At 42.6% G+C, this 18,400-nt stretch overlaps 2 protein-coding genes across 5 annotated transcripts in view; one reads left to right on the top strand and one right to left on the bottom strand.

Annotated features, from left to right (window-relative positions):
• Window positions 1-2,266: 2,266 nt before the first annotated feature.
• AMDHD1 (amidohydrolase domain containing 1) lies at window positions 2,267-18,034 on the bottom strand. 4 transcript variants are annotated; one of them, XM_070292317.1, is made up of 9 exons: window positions 17,209-17,475; window positions 15,346-15,452; window positions 13,693-13,757; window positions 11,455-11,732; window positions 8,641-8,866; window positions 6,749-6,873; window positions 5,066-5,159; window positions 4,121-4,281; window positions 2,267-2,387 (listed from the first exon to the last, which is right to left on the bottom strand). In XM_070292317.1, the coding sequence occupies exons 1-9, from the start codon at window positions 17,343-17,345 to the stop codon at window positions 2,282-2,284; spliced, it is 1,299 nt and encodes a 432-aa protein (XP_070148418.1). In that variant the 5' UTR covers window positions 17,346-17,475; the 3' UTR covers window positions 2,267-2,281. The 4 variants fall into 4 exon arrangements, with proteins under 4 accessions (XP_070148418.1, XP_069441202.1, XP_069441201.1 ...); XM_069585100.1 differs by lacking the exon at window positions 2,267-2,387 and adding an exon at window positions 2,407-3,001 and having other exon boundaries at window positions 17,209-18,034; XM_069585101.1 differs by lacking the exon at window positions 13,693-13,757 and having other exon boundaries at window positions 17,209-17,407.
• The window catches only part of CCDC38 (coiled-coil domain containing 38), a 34,544-nt gene continuing 34,128 nt past the window's right edge, over window positions 17,985-18,400 (top strand). The window contains exon 1 of the mRNA XM_069585099.1: window positions 17,985-18,135. The gene's annotated coding sequence lies outside the window, so the exon portion shown is untranslated. The remainder of the gene's footprint in view (window positions 18,136-18,400) is intronic.

Here is an 18,400-nt window from a genome sequence, read left to right as displayed (position 1 = left end):
AAGCATTCTAGGCACAGGAAAGGGTGCTGCAAGGTCTGGAGCAGCAAAAGCAAATGGAGGTTTTGAGGCACCATGTGTGGCTAGGGTCTACACCGCAGCCCTTCTCAGACTCAAGGGGGCAGACAAATCACCTGTGGGTTTGTTAAGACCAGATTCGGATTCAGTAGATGTGGAGTGGGGTTGAGGTTCTGCGTCCCTAGCCAGTTTCCGTGAGTTGTAAGGGGTCTGTAGGACACTGGTCTGGGAGGAATAAGGCAGTTTCAGGTGGGCATCTTCCTCTGGTTTCTTTCAAAAAAAGACAAGAATGCTACTTATTTAGAGTTAATGTTTCCTAGAAGGAAAATGGGCTTCCCTAGTGGCTCAGATGGTAAGAATCTGCCTGCAATTGGGAGACCGGGGCTCGATCCCTGGGTTGGGAAGATCCCCTGGAGAAGGGCATGGCAACCCACTCCAGTATTCTTGCCTGGAGAATCCCCGTGGACAGAGGAGTCTGGCGGGCTGCAGTCTATGGGGTCACAAAGAGTTGGACATGATTGAGCAACTAAGGACACACAGAAGGAAAATAAGTGCTTCACTTGCTTATTCCTTAAGTGTAAGGATATACTTCTGCATGGCTTGGATTCTAGGACAGACCTAATCTTTAGTTTTGGCCTTTCTAGCTATCTCCTGCACCCCAGACTCCCACTGTTAACTAGGAGACCAGTCACAGGGGAGGTGTCAGCCACAGCAACCATGTGCTTCCCACAGCCCCTTTCAACTTCTTCACCAAGCATGTGAGGAGCCGAGCTCCAGAGACTCTGCACTAATAGCCAGTGACAGCGACATGTACTGTTACCTTTAACCTTCTGACAAGGGATCTATTGATTTGATCTATACTGAATACAGTAAAGACTCATTGCTTCAGGCTCCATCCACTTGAAATGGGTGATAACATCCTTCAGCAATACGAACCATGAACTTCCAGATGTTCAAGCTGGTTTTAGAAAAGGCAGAGGAACCATAAATCAAATTGCCAACATCTGCTGGATCATTGAAAAAGCAAGAGAGTTCCAGAAAGACATCTATTTCTGTTTTATTGACTATGTCAAAGCCTTTGACTGTGTGGATCACAATAAACTGTGGAAAATTCTTCAGGAGATGGGAATACCAGACCACCTGACCTGCCTCCTGAGAAATCTATATGCAGGTCAGGAAGGAACAGTTAGAACTGGACATGGAACAACAGACTGGTTCCGAATAGGAAAAGGAATATGTCAAGGCTGTATATTGTCACCCTGCTTATTTAACTTCTACGCAGAGTACATCATGAGAAATGCTGGGCTGGAGGAAGCACAAGCTGGAATCAAGATTGCTGGGAGAAATATCAATAACCTCAGATATGCAGATGACATCACCCTTATGGCAGAAAGTGAAGAAGAACTAAAGAGCCTCTTGATGAAAGTGAAAGAGGAGACTGAAAAAGTTGGCTTAAAGCTCAACATTCAGAAAACGAAGATCATGGCATCTGGTCCCATCACTTCCTGGGAAATAGATGGGGAAACAGTGGAAACAGTGTCAGACTTTGTTTTTCTGGGCTCCAAAATCACCTAAGATGGTGAATACAGCCATGAAATTAAAAGACGCTTCTTCCTTGGAAGGAAAGTTATGACCAACCTAGACAGCATATTCAAAAGCAGAGACATTACTTTGCCAACAAAAGTCCGTCTAGTCAAGGCTATGCTTTTTCCAGTGGTCATGTATGGATATGAGAGTTGAACTATAAAGAAAGCTGAGCACAGAAGAACTGATGCTTTTGAACTGTGGTGTTGGAGAAGACTCTTGAGAGTCCCTTGGACTGCAAGGAGATCCAACCAGTCCATCCTAAAGGAGATCAGTCCTGGGTGTTCATTGAAAGGACTGATGTTGAAGCTAAAACTCCAATACTTTGTCTACCTGATGTGAAGAGCTAACTCGTTGGAAAAGACCCTGATGCTGGGAAAGATTGAGGGCAGGAGGAGAAGGGGACGACAGAGGATGAGATGGTTGGATGGCATCACCGACTCAATGGACATGGGTTTGGGTGGACTCCCGGAGTTGGTGATGGACAGGGAGGCCTGGCATGCTGCAGTTCATGGGGTCACAAAGAGTCAGACATGACTGAGCAACTGAACTGACTGAACTTACTTGTCTAGTCATCTCTTCCTAAACAGAACATAGTTTGATCATGACGCTATGATTATTAAGATGATGAAAGCATTTTAAAAGATTTCAAGTAAACCCATAAGGCTTTAGAGACACCCATTTATGTAGTCATCCACTTTTTCTGTATGTAATCCACTTTCTTCTGTAATCTGTTCACTTCCTTAAAAGCTCTAATAGACAACACCACTGACTGGTTTCTCGTGTTGCTGTAAAAAACAACAATAATAGGGACAGCAAATATTTATTAATAGCTATAAAATTTTTCAGACATTTGCAATTAATGTGAAGAATCAAAAGCTTAAAAACAATTTTAAAAAACTGTATTATTGGATTTGATCAAAATGCATCCATTAAAAGAAGGTCCTTGTACTTGTGTGTAAAATGACAAGTCTTGAACTCTTCCATGAAGCTCTATTGTAAGGGTTGAGAAGAAATCAGAAACAGAAGAATACCCTCCCCTCAGAGGACACTAACGAATTAATCTGCAGAATATTAATAACAAGCCTTTGTGAAGTTAATGTTTGAGACTATCATCACAAATTGTTTACCTGATTATATGTCTATGTGCACCTGTAAAAATAAGTGAATCCCTTTGGTTTTTCAACTGGATTAACAAAATATTGAAATATATTTAAGTGACATCATTCTGCTAAACCACTAAGGTATTTTAACTCTTAATATAACTGTATTGACTTATGCAGTCGAAGAGTCTCCTCTTTCCTTATAGATCTATCATTTTTTATAGATGACTTTTCCTTTAGCTATAACATAATCAATTAATTCATGATGGCCTCCAAACTGGTAAATCAAATGCTCCCATCTAGAAAGAAATGAAACATTAATGCATACAAGTCAAAATGATTATTTTGTCAATAAACGCTAATTTCAAAATACAGTCTCTAAAAATTTATGTATACTTAGTAGTTAATATTTGGGCTTTTAAAAAAATGATAGAGTACCATGATAATCAGTCTATGATAAATCAAATATTGTTTAATGATATTAAATATCTGATCTTAAAATATTTGATTCAGTTAAATGATGCATAAATGGTAACATTAGCATTACTTTCCATGAGACAATGGCTTATGATCCTCAAGAGTAGAATTATGGAGCCACCCTCTTTGGTTGAACATGAAGTCCAAGAGCTGGGAGAGACTTGCTGTTGTCCAGACACCACAGAATTCACAAGTTTAAGATTTATAACAATAAGACTCAAATTGTTACATTGGAGGTCCACGAGGCAGCAGACTGTGGGTGAATAGTACAAAACCAGAGGCAGAATAACTGAAGCAAAGCTTTTGGGATGCAGTAGGAATGAGAAGTCAGAGAGGTAAGGAATTAGAACCAGGGTGACAAGCTAGAGTTGTGACCTGCATGGCTCAGCACAAGCAGAAAAGGTCAGAACACAAGAAGAAAAACAAAGACACATGTCAAAGAGCAGCACAAGTCCAAGGTGCAGGTAAACAGAGCAGAAACCCAGAGATCTATGAAAGATGCAAGACAGGTGAGGAGACCAGAAAAGTTGGTCTACCCTGCAGTTTAGGACCTGGAGGGAGACTTTTTGCTTAGAAAAGTGTGACAATAAGACTTGGTAGCTTCTCTGAGCTTACACAGAGCCTGACATGAATCATCAGTGGAAAAGGGTTTTAACCAAGTCTTCATATGATGGTGGGCATACAGTAAAATGGGGCTTCCCCAGTGGCTCAGACAGTAAAGAATCTGCCTGCATTGCAGGAGACCTGGGTTCAATCCCTGATCAGGAAGATCCCCTGGAGAAGGGAATGGTGACTCACTCCAGTATTCTTGCCCGGAGAATCCCATGGACAAAGGAGTCTGGTGGGCTACAGTCCATGGGGTCTAAAAGAGTTGGACACGACTAAGCTACTAACACTTTTATTTTCATACAATAAAATGGCGTACTTGGGAGAACACTCACCTGGGTGAACTGATGATAATGAGATCTCCCTGCTTGCCAACTTCCAAAGATCCCTGTATGTGGGATTTTCCCAGGGCATAAGCGGCATTGATGGTGGCAGCGGCCAAGGCCTCGGGCATGGACATTCTCATGTTCACACATGCCAGATGCATAACCATTGGCTAAGATGGGAAGAGAAAAGCATTGGAGAGAAGCAACTAGACAACTGCCACCTAGAACATTCCTCAACAAAGCACAACAAATAATGACAGATAAATGCCCAAGTGGAGCAGGCTGAATTAACATGAGAAAAATTTTTAAAAGATTCTTATGCTTTGGGAAAGATTTCTTTATTACAGAGATTACTTACCACCCACCCCATATGTATTTAATATTTATTTTTTACTTTTCAAGGGTCTTCACTGATGGCTCAGTGGTAAAGAATCCGCCTGCCAAAGCAGGAGGTGCGGGTTTGATCCCTGGGTCAGGAAGACGCCCTGGAGAAGGAAATGGCAATGCACTCCAGTATTCTTGCCTGGAAAATTGCATGGACAGAGGAGGCTGGTGGGCTACAGTCCATGGGGTCGCAGAAAGAGTTGAACGCGAGCACGAACACTACTTTTCAAGGTCACTTACTGTCATAGGAAGCTCACCTCCATGTTTACTTACTAAAACTTCTTTGAGATTATTCAATTCTGAGGGGGAGAATAGGTTATTGTAAAACCACAATGCCCAAGGCTGCATCAAAGCATAATAGACCCTTCTCTCCTCTCCCTAAACCTGGAGGCATTCAAGAGGCACAGAAATATGCAATTATACTGCTGTCTACACATTCTTTTTCCTGTTTCACTGGAAGACATTTTTAGATCTTTGATACATTTTACCAGTTAGTGAAATAGTTTTAAATTATTTATATGCTTGGGAGAAGTTTCATTCTGCTCAGAAAGGCATGTTGAAAATAATTACCATTGAAAAACAATATGCATTAGGGTTAAAATCGCTGCCCAGGGCGACTATTACTCCTTCATCTAACATTTTCCTGGCTCGAGGTTGCTTCAGTCTAAAGAGAAGGGGGAAGAAAGATATCAATCTCGAGAAGTGGAAATTTTGAAGAATAGGTGTTCAGAATTGCAGCAGACTTATGATATCCTGGCATGTTCATGGGGTCGCAGAGTCAGACACTACTTAGCAATTGAACAACAACAATAAGATATCCAACTCCTCCGTGTTCTGGAAGAAGAAACAGAAATTCAAGATTACGTGACCAGTGGTGGGATCTAGCATAACCCCAGGACTCCTGATTTTTATCATCCTGCTTTTGAAATCACTTGGGTATGACTAACTTCTTTTATTGGGGATTATCATGACAATCACTACACTGAGAGATTCTTGTGAAGGAAGAAAAATAACTGAAAATTGTTTTCAAACATAATACATTTTTTTGAATTCCCAAATATAAACAACAAGGTTTAAATAATGCTTTTAAAGTCAACTTTCATTTTGCAATTTTAAAATTCATATCTCTCCCTCTCCTTTTTGGAAGGTGGTTTCTCAAACATTTTTGTAGGTTCTTTAAAATTCATCTGAAGGTCCAAGAATCTAAGATGTACAATGTTTGTGCTTATTCCTGGACTGAGTATTTCCCTGATCTCCTTGACCAAATACAATTTAGTCTTTAGGACATGGCTCAAAAGTTATATCAAAGATAGACAAAGCTGGACACTAGTTAATATGGTGAGGACAGATTTAATTCAGTAATAACTATTGCAAAAGAGAAGAGTCCAGTGTGAACTGAACTTTGTTTTGTGCAGGGTAACTGGATGTTTTTTAAAAGGATGAATGAGGACTTCTCTGGTGGCTCAGTGGATGGGAGCCTACCTGCCAATGCAGGGGACACCGGTCCAAGCCCTGGTCGGGCAAGACTTCACATGCTGCAGGGCAACAAAGCCTGTGTGCCGCAGCTTCTGAGCCCATGCTCTAGAGCCCTCAAACCACAATTGCTGAGCCCATGCACTCCAAATACTGAAGCCCATGCACTAGAGCCTGGGCTCTGCAACAAGAGGCCTCTCACTGCAATGAGAAGCCTGTGCACTGCAGCGAAGTAGTCCCTGCTTACAACTAGAGAAAGACTCAATCCATGGAAGGCACACAGCCAAAGCCCTGGGGAGATGCCACAAACTATACTTAGACATCTCTTCTTTCCTCTTACTTGTAGGATTTATGAGGATAACGGTCCCCATTTACATCATCTTAGAAAGCAACTCATTCGGATTCAGAATATTTCTATCATCTTATATGTGTTTTTTAAAGTATAAAGCCTCTTTTCTAATTATAAAAGTAATGTATATTGATTTTTTAATTGGAAAATTCCAGAAATGAGGAAGAAAGTAAAATAAAGCTCCATGCTCCCCAGTAATCCCATTACTCAAATGAAATTTGAGTCTAAGCTCCTTCCTTGGGGTCATTCATTATGAACATCACATCATACATCACACCGTACAATTGGCATCTTCCATGAGCTAAGTTTTCCTGATCTGCATTTTAAAGGGGATTTGTAAGGGTGATGAAGTAATATTTGGGCATCTGGGAAGTCTGTGCTTTTACAGCTTGTACTTGAAGCTCCTGCGTGGAGGTGGAAAATACCCTCACCTCAACATGTAGGCCGTAGTGGGCAGGAGGACAGCACAGCACCTGGCTGTTGCCATGGCAGCGATGCCTTCATCACTCACTTCTTCCAGGTGACTGATGGCCTGGGCTCCCAGTTCTGCCCCAAGCTAAGCAGAATGGACAGAGAAAGAGGGGTTTCATGCACAGCAACAACAAATCAATAAAGTGCCAGTATATGGTTTTTCCTACAAAAATAAACATTATTGCCAACTACCTCTTGTGAGCACAAGCCTCCAAGTGGGTAAAGGGTTTATGGTGGGCATTCATTTGAAAATTTAGCTAGCATGCTACTTCAAAAACTATTCTTACACACAAATGCTTACCAAGATCTTCAAACATTTGCTAAAATTTTATGAATCTTATGAATCAAAATAAAACATTGACTAATCCTGGTAGTAACATCTGGTTGTTATACATCATAAAAATACAAGAAAGGTACCTGGAATGCCATTGCACTCACAGAAAACAGATCAGGTGAGAAAACAGACTTTAGGAGTGCTGAATCATTTGTATAATTTGAACATATCTTCTTTTTTTTTGCCACACCTCACAGCTTTTGGGGTCTTAATTCCTGGGCCTAACTTGGGCCCCTGGCAGTGGACGCATAGAGACTTAACCACTGGACCACCAGGGAAGTCCCTAGATTATCTTCTTGAATTTGGCTTTCCTCCAGATGAAAAGTTTATGCTAGGTTGTTAGAAGACAACCAAGAAGAGGTAATGCTCAGATAAGAATGTATTAAAGTGGATTATTTCTCAACTGGACAAATTTTGACATGTGCGCATGTGCACAGTACCCCAGGCTGAAAGGTGACATGATGAGCATCCCAAGGAAAGAAGACTGACAGCTTCTGGCATTCCACTGTAAGCCAGGGAGGCTGCGATACCCACACCTGGGCAGGGAAGCAGAGCCCCCCATCAGCATCTGGCTCAGGTAGACGAGCACTGGGATCGGGGCTCTGGGGGCTTGTGGACAGCGCAGACAATGCTCCCCAAGGTAGGTTCCCTTTTGATCTTAGAATCACTCTCAACTTTTCCAAACTTGATTTGCTCATCCAGGGAATTATCAACTTCTATTGATTTAATTCACATTTAATTCACAGTCACTCTTTATAGCCCAAAGTATCTTGTTGACGACCCAGTTCTCATTCATTTAAGAAATATTTACTTTCTAAAGACCATTTGCACTCTAGGCACTGTGTTAACCTCCAGGAAATAAGGCTGGGTAAGGTCAGGCATGACTGAGCAACTAAGCGTGTGCACACACACAGACACACAGACACAAGAAGACATGGGTGTGGTCCTCAATGTGTTCATGTCCAGTAGGGATCACAGAGGAGATTTTAAACAGTGGAACAAGGACAGGGAGGAGCTATAACCCACTCTTCGAGAGGTTTGGGAAGGATCCCAGAGAGGTAGTCACTCAGATGAAACCTGGAGGGAATTTTGAATCTCTTTCAAGTATGAATAAATGAATCTGGGAAAGACTTAACAATTTAAAAATCATCCTGTCGCTATTAAGGCATGCTCCACTAAAATTTGTCTGAATGCTGCCACAGAAAAACTCTAGAAGCTTCATGTGAAATTAAGAGACTGTGCTAGGGTGACTTTGAGTGGCAATCAAAACAGGTTGTGAATTTAGTAAATGAGATCACAAAGTTTTTTTTTTTTCCCTACTAGTATCACCAGGAGGAGATAATAAAAGTAAATGATCAGCAAAAAAGGATTCCAAAGCTCAACAGACCAAACTGCACATATTTGTAACAAATTTCCCCATCTCTATCTTTTCAGAAGGTCATTTCTTCCTTTGAAGAAACTCGTTGAGTTTTCCATAGCACGAGTGCTGACAAAAGAAGAGCAAAAGAACAGCCATACCTCAGCAGCCTTCATGGGGTGGAGTTCATCCCCATGGAAGTTAATCTGTAACCCTATATCCTTCCCACTTCGAAGGATTCTTCTGGTGGAATCAAGATCAAAGACACCCTTTTCACAGAACACATCTATATTGTCAACGTGTATTTCCCCATTTCTGCCAAGTTCCTTCAGTCTTGGGAGGTGGTTTTTGATGATGTCATCAGCGGCCTCAGAAGCAGTTTTTCCTCTGAGAGAAGAAAAGGAGATCACCACAGGCAAGTTTAAGAGCACTGTTTATAATAGCCAGGACATGGAAACAACCTAGATGTCCATCAGCAGATGAATGGATAAGAAAGCTGTGGTACATATACACAATGGAGTATTACTCAGCCGTTAAAAAGAATTCATTTGAATCAGTTCTGATGAGATGGATGAAACTGGAGCCAATTATACAGAGTGAAGTAAGCCAGAAAGAAAAACACCAATACAGTATACTAACAAATATATATGGAATTTAGGAAGATGGCAATGACGACCCTGTATGCAAGACAGGAAAAAAGACACAGATGTGTATAACGGACTTTTGGACTCAGAGGGAGAGGGAGAGGGTGGGATGATTTGGGAGAATGGGAATTCTAACATGTATACTATCATGTAAGAATTGAATCGCCAGACCATGTCTGACGCAGGATGCAGCATGCTTGGGGCTGGTGCATGGGGATGACCCAGAGAGATGTTGTGGGGAGGGAGGTGGGAGGGGGGGGTCATGTTTGGGAACGCATGTAAGAATTAAAGATTTTAAAATTAAAAAAAAAAATAATAATTTGTTGGAGAAAGGGGTCTTTGGTACTTGGAGAACCTGAGAAGCTACAGATATGTTACCCTGAGCCTCAAAACAGTAAAGAAAGAATCAAAGCTATAACTCAGGACTCTTAACAGTTGGGACAAGCCTGCCTAACAGAGGCATTGACAAGACTTCCGGATACACTGGCCCTAGAGGCAGAGAGACAGAGGGCTCACCCATTCTGGCACACTGGGGTTGCCTTGGGAAAGTCAGCAAGGCCACCTGGCTGAAAACCTGAATCTTCTTGTCAAGGACACTTAGAGGACATCCTGGATGCTTCCCTGACACCCAACTGTGGGCCCCTTACCTGGGTCCAGCTATCATCCTGACTTTTTCTTCCTCCACAGTTTCTAGAGACATCTGCCTAAGGAGTTCTGTCTCATCAGACATAGGGCAAGAAGAAGACCCTGAAATTCTAAACTTCCTGGGTAGTTATATCTGAGAATGGGCTGGGCTTTTGGAGGCAGGGAGCCCCAGAGCTCCACCACTTGCTGGCTGTATAACTTTGGACACATGATGCAGACGTCATGCGGCATCCTCTGGGCCTTTATCTTTGGGGATGAAGAGGAGATCTCAAAGGCTCACTGGCAGATGTAGAATTTTTCTGTAAAACATCAGCCTTGTATTTGGCACACAGAAAACTCTCCCTCAGCAAAAACCACCTGGGTGGGTAGACAGATGTGGACTATGAGGAGATAGGTACTTATATATGTTGTTTCTATTTTTGAGACAACCATATAGGAACGGTATTATTTTGCTGATTTACAGATGAACAATTCATGTTCAGAAAAATTAATGATCAAAACTTAAAATCAACCAGTTGGACGGAGGTAAGCTGGATTCAAACCCAGGTCTGAGGTCTCTCCAAAGTCTGAGACTATTCTACCATGTCACATTGCCTTTTCAACTGAAAAAAAAATAGCAAAAAACAGACTGTCATAGACAGGATATCCCAGAAGTTTTAGTGCAGTTTCAAGTCTTAATAATTTCAGAAGTATAAATGGTAAATACATACAACAAACATCATTGTAAATATTCAATATTTATGTTTCTTTCTACTTAATTCATTTTGTAAATTTTTCACAATAATTTTCAATGTTAATTTTTTTGGTTCCTCTGATTGAGGATGGTAAACAAATATTAACATTAAAATTTCTATTTTTCAAAGTTCACAAAACTAAAGTATAAAAATTTTTATTAAACCTGAAATGATTTATTAACTTTAAATATTATTTAATTAAATGGGTTATTTAAATAATTAAACCATTTTGGTAAGCCTGTGCCATTTATTATCTAAGTTACCACAACTTAAAACTTCACAGGGAATACCCTGTGAATTTTGTAGTCCTGGATTTCTTTTGGATCTTTTGGTTCTGGAAATTTGGGCCTTCTGATGTAGTAATTCCAGGACAGACAAGATGCAGGAACAGAAGGGGAGAGAATTCTCTACAGCAAATCCCACATGGGAGGAACTTTTTAGATAAAGAGAAAAGCTGAAAAACACATTTACAACAATAACACAAAAATGCTTGCTGCTAAACAAGCAAACAGATGAACAAAAACAAAAACCAGCGTGACTTATCTTGACGTCAGATACCTCTACAGGGTGTTAATTTCTAAGGTGCCTTTGTGATCACTGTCATGGGTAACTACTTAAATGAGTATCTGTCATTTTAAAGGACCTATCAGGGCAATTTCTTTTTGTTGACCAAAAAAAAAAAGTTGTGAACATCTCTTTTTCCTTCACCATAAAGAGACTTGCAAATGGGTTGGTCTGATGGAGACCACCTTCCTGAAACCATATGTGTGAGATGACTGACCTTTAGAATCAGAAGACCTTTCCAAAGGCTCTACTGGTTCCTCTGAAGGAGTTCAGGTGCTGGTGCACCTTTGCCCCTTGGAGAACACAGCCCGCATTTAGACATCTCCACATGGCCCCTTCTGGTTTTCAACTGCCCAAGTTAAACCCTGGTCCCTTCTGTTGAGGTTACTTTGGCACGGAGTGGGCTCCGCAGTAGGTGGCCGAGATGCCGATGTCCAACTCCCGCCGGGCGCGCTCAATCACCCGCAGCATCTTGAGCTCCGTCTCCAGGCTGAGGCCGTATCCACTCTTGCACTCCACCAGCGTGGTCCCCGCCCGCATCATGCACCCAAGCCGCTGCTGGAAGGAGCTATACAGCTCCTCCTCAGAGGCCTGGCGGGTGCGCTCCACCGTGAAGTTGATCCCTCCTCCAGCCTGATGGATGTCCATGTATGTGGCTCCTGCCAACTGAACACACAGGCTTGCCCTTAGGTCTGGAAAATAAAGGGAGGCTGTAGGCAGGTCCGCAGAACCTATGTCCAGGGACAATATTCAACATGATTGACAACTGATATGGCATAGGCACCATAGCCAATCAGAAAGGATGCTGGGACACACAATTCTAGAAGTCCCTACTCTGCTAGGGTGGTGGGGAGTTGTGGGGGTCAGAGGTGTGCCAGGAAGGGACCAGAGTAGCACAGATGGAAGACGTGGTAGGGACCTGGGGTCTCAGGGTAGTGACAGTTTACCAACAGGTACAAAAGTATTTTAACAATCCGGTTAGTCCCAGTGTGTACCAGCTAATCTCAGTCTACTTCTCTGCACCTATGAGAAAGTGAAGCTTAGGCGATTAGGGCATCCCACTGTCGTTATCTGAGTCTCCACCAACAGGCCCAGAGCATTTCCACCCCTCAGTACTGGGCCACCTAGAGTTTCAGGCCTGACCTCTGTCACTCAAGAAAATAAAAAGGCTCTTTCTGAGATCCTGCTGAGCTCCTGTTATTCTGAGCTGCAAGGAGGGTGGTGCAGACAAAATGCGCCATCCTGGGGGGCTCCCTGCTACACCCTTTCCTTTGTTCTTAATTCTGTCACATTCAAGTTATTGCAAACTAGAGCTTTTAAGGAAAGTTTCAATGGTTTTATAATAAATCATCTTCAAGGATTTCATGTTCACAGAAACCTGGTGGGCTCGGCCCTTTCTGCATCAGATAATTAGAGAATTGGACTGCAAACCTCTAAATGTTTGGCTCTGAAATTCAGTGGTTTAATAAAGTCTTAAAAAACAGTTGTAGATTGTTGAGAAAGGTAGACAATATTTGAATAAAATTTTTTTTTTCTAAAATCATCCAATTTGGCTGTTAGGATGTACAGTTTTTTTAAAAAACAGTGTGAAAAAAAATATGAAGGAAACTCAATCTGAAAAGGCTACATACTGTAGGATTCCAACCATATGACATTCTGGAAAAAGCAAAACTATGGCAACAGTAAAAAGATCCGCAGTTGCCAGTTTTTAGGAGGAGAGAATAGGCAGAGCACAGAGGATTTCAGGGGGGCAGTAAGATTACCCTGTATGATATTACAATAGTGGATGCATGTCAGTAGACATTTCCTCAAACCCAGAGAATGCACAACAGCAAGAGTCAACAGTAACAAGAACTATGGACTCCGGGTGATAATAATGTGCCAATGTAGGTTCATCATGCTGACAAATGTACATCTCTGGTCAGGGATGTTGAAGTGGAAAAAGCTGTGCTTTGGACAGAAGTTGGGGGCCAGTGGTATACGGGAAATCTCAACTGTACTGTGAACCACAATTGTGCTGTGAACCTAAAACCGCTCTAAAAAAGTCTATTAAAAACAAGCAAATAAACAGTGTGAACATGGCTCAAACCAGGGAGGTGAGGGTTAACTGTGGCTAATTAATGACTGATAAAAGACTATAATTTATGTTTCTTAATGTCTCATTTTTCTGTAGGAACAATATAAAGCTTATTTTATTTTGTGATTAATAATACATTTTTCCAACTTTGACCCTAATGAGTGGCAATTTTCAAACTGCTTCCTGGAGTCCCTTCAAAGGCTACCAGGGAATGGAATGGGGTAAAAAGAGGGGAAGTTAGTGAGCAAACCAGGTAAAGCTCTATTTTAAAAGGAGCATTTGGCAGCTAAAATATCTTGAAAACTATTATACTTCAAACTATTGATAGCCCTGTGCATAACATAAAGATTTGGCACCAAGTCATAAATTAGTTAACTTTGTAGTAACTTATCTCCATAGTCAAAGCTATGTAAAAAAAATGTAGTAAAAAAAAATCCATTAAATAGACACGTAGACATTTGCTGTAAAGTCTAACAGCCTACAAACTCTAGAAAAAGTTTTGTATATATTTGTGCTTTATTTTGATTTGCCATTGTTTACTACAGTTACCTTCATTGCAAACTCGTGAACTCTTTCACCAGCCCATACTGGATGTGTGTGTGCATCCACTAAACCTGTAATCAATAAATCATATCATGTTTAAAGTTATGAAATCAAAAGCACTTAGACAGTAGGCAGACTCTAACATGGTTCTTGGGAAAGCATGATGGTAATAGCCATCTTGGAGGGTGGAGGAGAAAGAATGTGTCTGTACGGTTCCAAGAAGACTCTCCATGGTTGGTCTAGAAGGCTCTAATGGAAGACTGACTCAACATGATGAAAACATCCTCTAGAGAAACACAGCTCCTTTTGCCCAATAAATCCATGCTCTCCAAACAAGCTTTTAAAACAGAATGTCAAACCTACTAGTTGAGCAAAACCAAGGACTCTATCACCAAAGAATAATCTAGGTGTGAAAAAGAATAATACAATCCCTACCCTCCACTTTGAGAAGGCAAAATATGAAATAAAGATGAATCTTTCTTCAAGAAAGAAATATGTTCTAATTAAAGAGAAACTATAAAGCAACCACTTGGAACTTTTGTTTATGCAGGTACAATTCAGTAAACTATATCTTTCCAGAGCATTTAAAGTACTTCATGGATTAAATGGTTCATTAGTGGCTTTGATTAGAGTAAAACCAAAAGTCCCTATTTGGATTGCTTTCTCTACCACATTCTGCTTTTTCTCCTGAGATTTCACCCTGAGTTTCTCTCCTGACCCCCAAGAGCCAGATAGTAGAAGTTCTGTCATATATACAGAGTACACATTTTTAAGGTATAAACCCTAGCCTCTATGTCTGCACGAAACGCAACATTTGTGTGAACTTTGTTTCTGATGATTACATAAAAGCCATGATGGAGTGAAGTGTTAGTGCTCAGTCGTGTCTGACTCTTTGCCACACCATGGACTGTAGCCCACCAGGCTCCTCTGTCAGTGGGATTTTCCAGGCAAGAATACTGGAGTGGGTTGTCATTTTCTTTTCCAGGGGACCTTCCCAATCCAGGTTTCCTGCATTGGAGGCAGATTCTTTACCATCTGAGCCACCAGGGAAGCCATAAAACACAGACAATTTAGGATATGGTGGCGAATAAACTGATTCTGTTGTCAATCACTAAAGATAAAAATGAAATTTGGTGAAACCTCTAGGGTTCTTTGGCTTATGTTTCTTCTGCCTGGAGATGGGTCCTTTGTTTCATACTCTATACAAATTTAGAGTCTATTCTAGAATTAGAGAGGGCAGCTTCCCTATTTGCCTCCCCTATGAAATGAATTAATAAAGTTCTTTGGACAGTTTTTGAACCCAAACCCAAACCCAACACAGCTGGTTTCTTTTCATCATGTGAGTGGAAAGAAATGGAGTGAATCAATGCATTTGATTCCAGTTGGTCCTTTACCTGTTTAGAGATCTTGGGAAAGATATTTCACATGTAAACATCAGTGTTCTAATCTATGATGTGTAGACAATGATACTTACAAGGCAGTTCAGTGTCATTCAACAAGAAAATGTGTCTGTAAAGCAGCTAGACATTTACTAGTAGAAATTCAATAAATGGCAGATACTATATTTTCATATATTGTGAGAACTTATTTAAAACAAGGTACTACTATTCCTCTTTATTAAAACTGCTTTCAGGCCTTTATTGCAAAAGAGATTAATACCTGGCAAGATGCATTTCCCAGAACAGTCAATTCTTTCTTGAAATGTTTCTCCTGAAAACTGTTTTTGGATAGCATCAGCAGGACCGATGGCTTTTATGAACCCATCTCTGAAGAAAAATCAAGAAATTATCACTAAATTTGGAAGAAGTATTGTGAAAAATTTGACCAATGGTTTAAACTATGAAATGATTACCAGTAAGTATAATGAACTTACTTTCAGTGGGTCAATATTTACTGTATTTCCTTCTTGAGCTTTTGTCTTTGGAAATTGATTCTAGGCACATGCAAGGCAAAAAGTCATGTGTAGCAGAGATTGCTAGTTGTTCCCCAAGATCAATGTTTCCTTTTCCCACAGTGCTAGATTCCTAAATTTTAGCTGAAGTCTTGACCACCCAGAATAAAGACTTCATTTCTAAGTCTCCCATCAACCAGGTGAGGCCATGTGACCAAATTCTAGCCAATAGGATTCTCTTCGCTTCCTACTTCCTACCGGCTAGAATGTAGACACCATAATGAGAGAAGGCACAACCATCTTGGATGATGGAGTGACTGTGAGGAAGAGTGGGGTGCTCTGCTGAGCAAGAAGGTAGGGGTCTAGATCCTTGGAACTCCATGGAGTATGGCTATCAACTTATCCTAAGTTCCTACATCCATGCAATTCTTGTTAACTGATTTTAACAAATTTTTGACCATAACATTGCGAATATTTTTATTCCTTTGTTAATTAAACACACATAGAGTCCCTAAACACTGGGCTCTTACACAGCCCTAAGCAGCCTCAGATACGGGATGAAACGTGTAATTTCAGTGTCACTGGCTCTTCGATTCAGATGGGAATCCAACCCCTAGGCCCACTCCAAGTCTGCCTCCCAAGCTTCAGCTGTTCTTTTACTCTCAGAAGGTTAAATGAAAATAACTGGAAAATGTCCTCTCTTTCTGGTGGCTGAATTTAAATTTTCTATCACCCCAAACCATCACCACATAAAGGGCTTCTGTGGGTTTCAAGTTTTGGGGTACAGTAGAAGCAGGTGGGAGATACAGTTTGTAAACATTCAGATCTCAGAACTCCACCCATAGAGATCCTGATTCAAAAGACCTGAGGATAGGTGTGGAGCAGGTGGTGGGGACTGGATCAAAGTAATCAAAATGTACACACTTCCAGTTATAAGATACATAAGTACTAGGGATGTAATGTACAGCACGATAAATATAATGAACACTGCTACATGTTATACATTAAAGTTGTTAAGAGAGTAAGTCCTAAGAGTCCTGGTCACAAAGAAAAACTTTTTTTTTTCTATTTCTTTGACTTTGTATGAAAGGATGGATGCTCACTGTACTTACTGGTAATAATTTCACGATGTATGTAAGTCAATTCATTGTGCTGTTCACCTTAAATCTATACAGCGGTGTATGCCAATTATATCTCAATAAAACTTGGTGGGGGGGCAGATCTGGGGATAAGGGGGTGGGGAGGGATCAGAAATCTGTCTTTAAAAAAAAGCAAACTCAGGCCATCTGAGGCAGGTGGCCCCGTCCACACTTCAGGAAGCATTGGCGAGAACCCCTACCCCTTCTGATTGCTGCAATCACATTTTATCAGCAGAGGCGCTAGCCTGATGCGGCTCAGTGGGTTGCGCAGCTTGAGAGTGCTTTGCTTTTTCAAGTGAATGACAAGCCGAAGCGGCCAAACACTTTAGCAATAGGCGCCTGAAAGGCAGGCGTGCAACCATCTCCTTGGGTGCGGGGAGGGAAGAGACCTTTCCCTCCACAGTGCACAAGTTACAGAAAGAGTACTTGGCAGACTGGTCCCCCCAGCAAGCGACCCGCGGCGCCCGCAGCCCAGTAGGCGCGGCCACTTACGTGCCCACCACCAGGCTGGCGCCCTCCAGCACCTCCAGGCTGCGCAGCGCGTCCCCGGCCAGGAAGCGCTCGCCGCGGGTGCACACCAGCACCACTTGCCGCGCATTCTCCAGTAAGAGGTGGTGGCCGCCGGCCATGTCGCCATGCAACCCGGGTCTAGGGGAGGCTGCTGGGCTTGCGCTGAGCTCCGCGGGCAGAGGAGGGGGCAGGTCGGCAGAGGTGCAGCCACCAGCCCGGGGGGCGGGGCGGGACGGGGCGTGGGCTCCTAGCCTTGGAGTTTCCTGACTGACAGGGATGCGGGCCTCCCCTCCACCATCGCGAGGCCAGTGAGAGTACAACGACAAGAACGCTGACTAGTAATAAATGTTATAATGGACTCTCCTCTTTCCTGGTCACTTTGTCATGTTTTGGGTAAATGCGGTAGGAATTACTGTCCCTACTTCACAGATGAGAAAACTGCAGCTCAGGGGTGGGAAGGGAGAGAAAGGTGGGCTACGAAGATCACGTGACCTGGCGGAAGGGTGTCACCGAGGACTAGGGTACCCCAGAGGAGTTAAAATGGGGAGGTGGGGGGAAGAACCTGGGAGGGAGCCCCGGGAGGGGTCAGAGTTTGGAGAAACCTCTGCCCAGTGGGGCTGGAGTGGCAGCCTGGGACGCAGGGGCCACTCACAGAGGGAACCTGGGGATGGGTGGGGGTGGGGGGCGCCGGTGGTGGGGCGTTGCGGGTGGAGTCGCCCCAGGGTCCGCGCGGCCGCAAGCACGGTGACGGGTGCCTCACACTTTTCGGTTGGCCAGCTGCACTCCCGGATCCCCTACTACCGGAGTGGGAGAGGATCGAGCCGAGACTGCAGAATTGGCGCCTCCACCCAGCTTCCCCTAACCCCTTCCTGAAGGATAGGTTGGAAACGCTCCTGGATCCCAATTGAGGTAAAACTTGTTTCAGCTTGATGTCCCCCATCCCAGCTGTATACAGTGGGGCCTGCCCTCAATTCGCCACCAAGATTGGAGACCACCTCAAGTATGAGGAGACTTCCCTGGTGGCTCAGAGAATAAAGCGTGTGCCTACAATGCAGGAGACCCGGGTTCAATCCCTGGGAGGAAAATCTCCTGGAGAAGGAAATGGCAACCCACTCCAATATTCTTGCCTGGAAAACCCCATGGACAGAGGAGCGTGGTAGGCTGTAGTCCATGG

The sequence above is a fragment of the Ovis canadensis genome, chromosome 3 (assembly GCF_042477335.2).
Source record: "Ovis canadensis isolate MfBH-ARS-UI-01 breed Bighorn chromosome 3, ARS-UI_OviCan_v2, whole genome shotgun sequence".
Lineage (NCBI taxonomy): Eukaryota > Metazoa > Chordata > Mammalia > Artiodactyla > Bovidae > Ovis > Ovis canadensis.
This window is presented reverse-complemented; position numbering and strand designations above follow the sequence as displayed.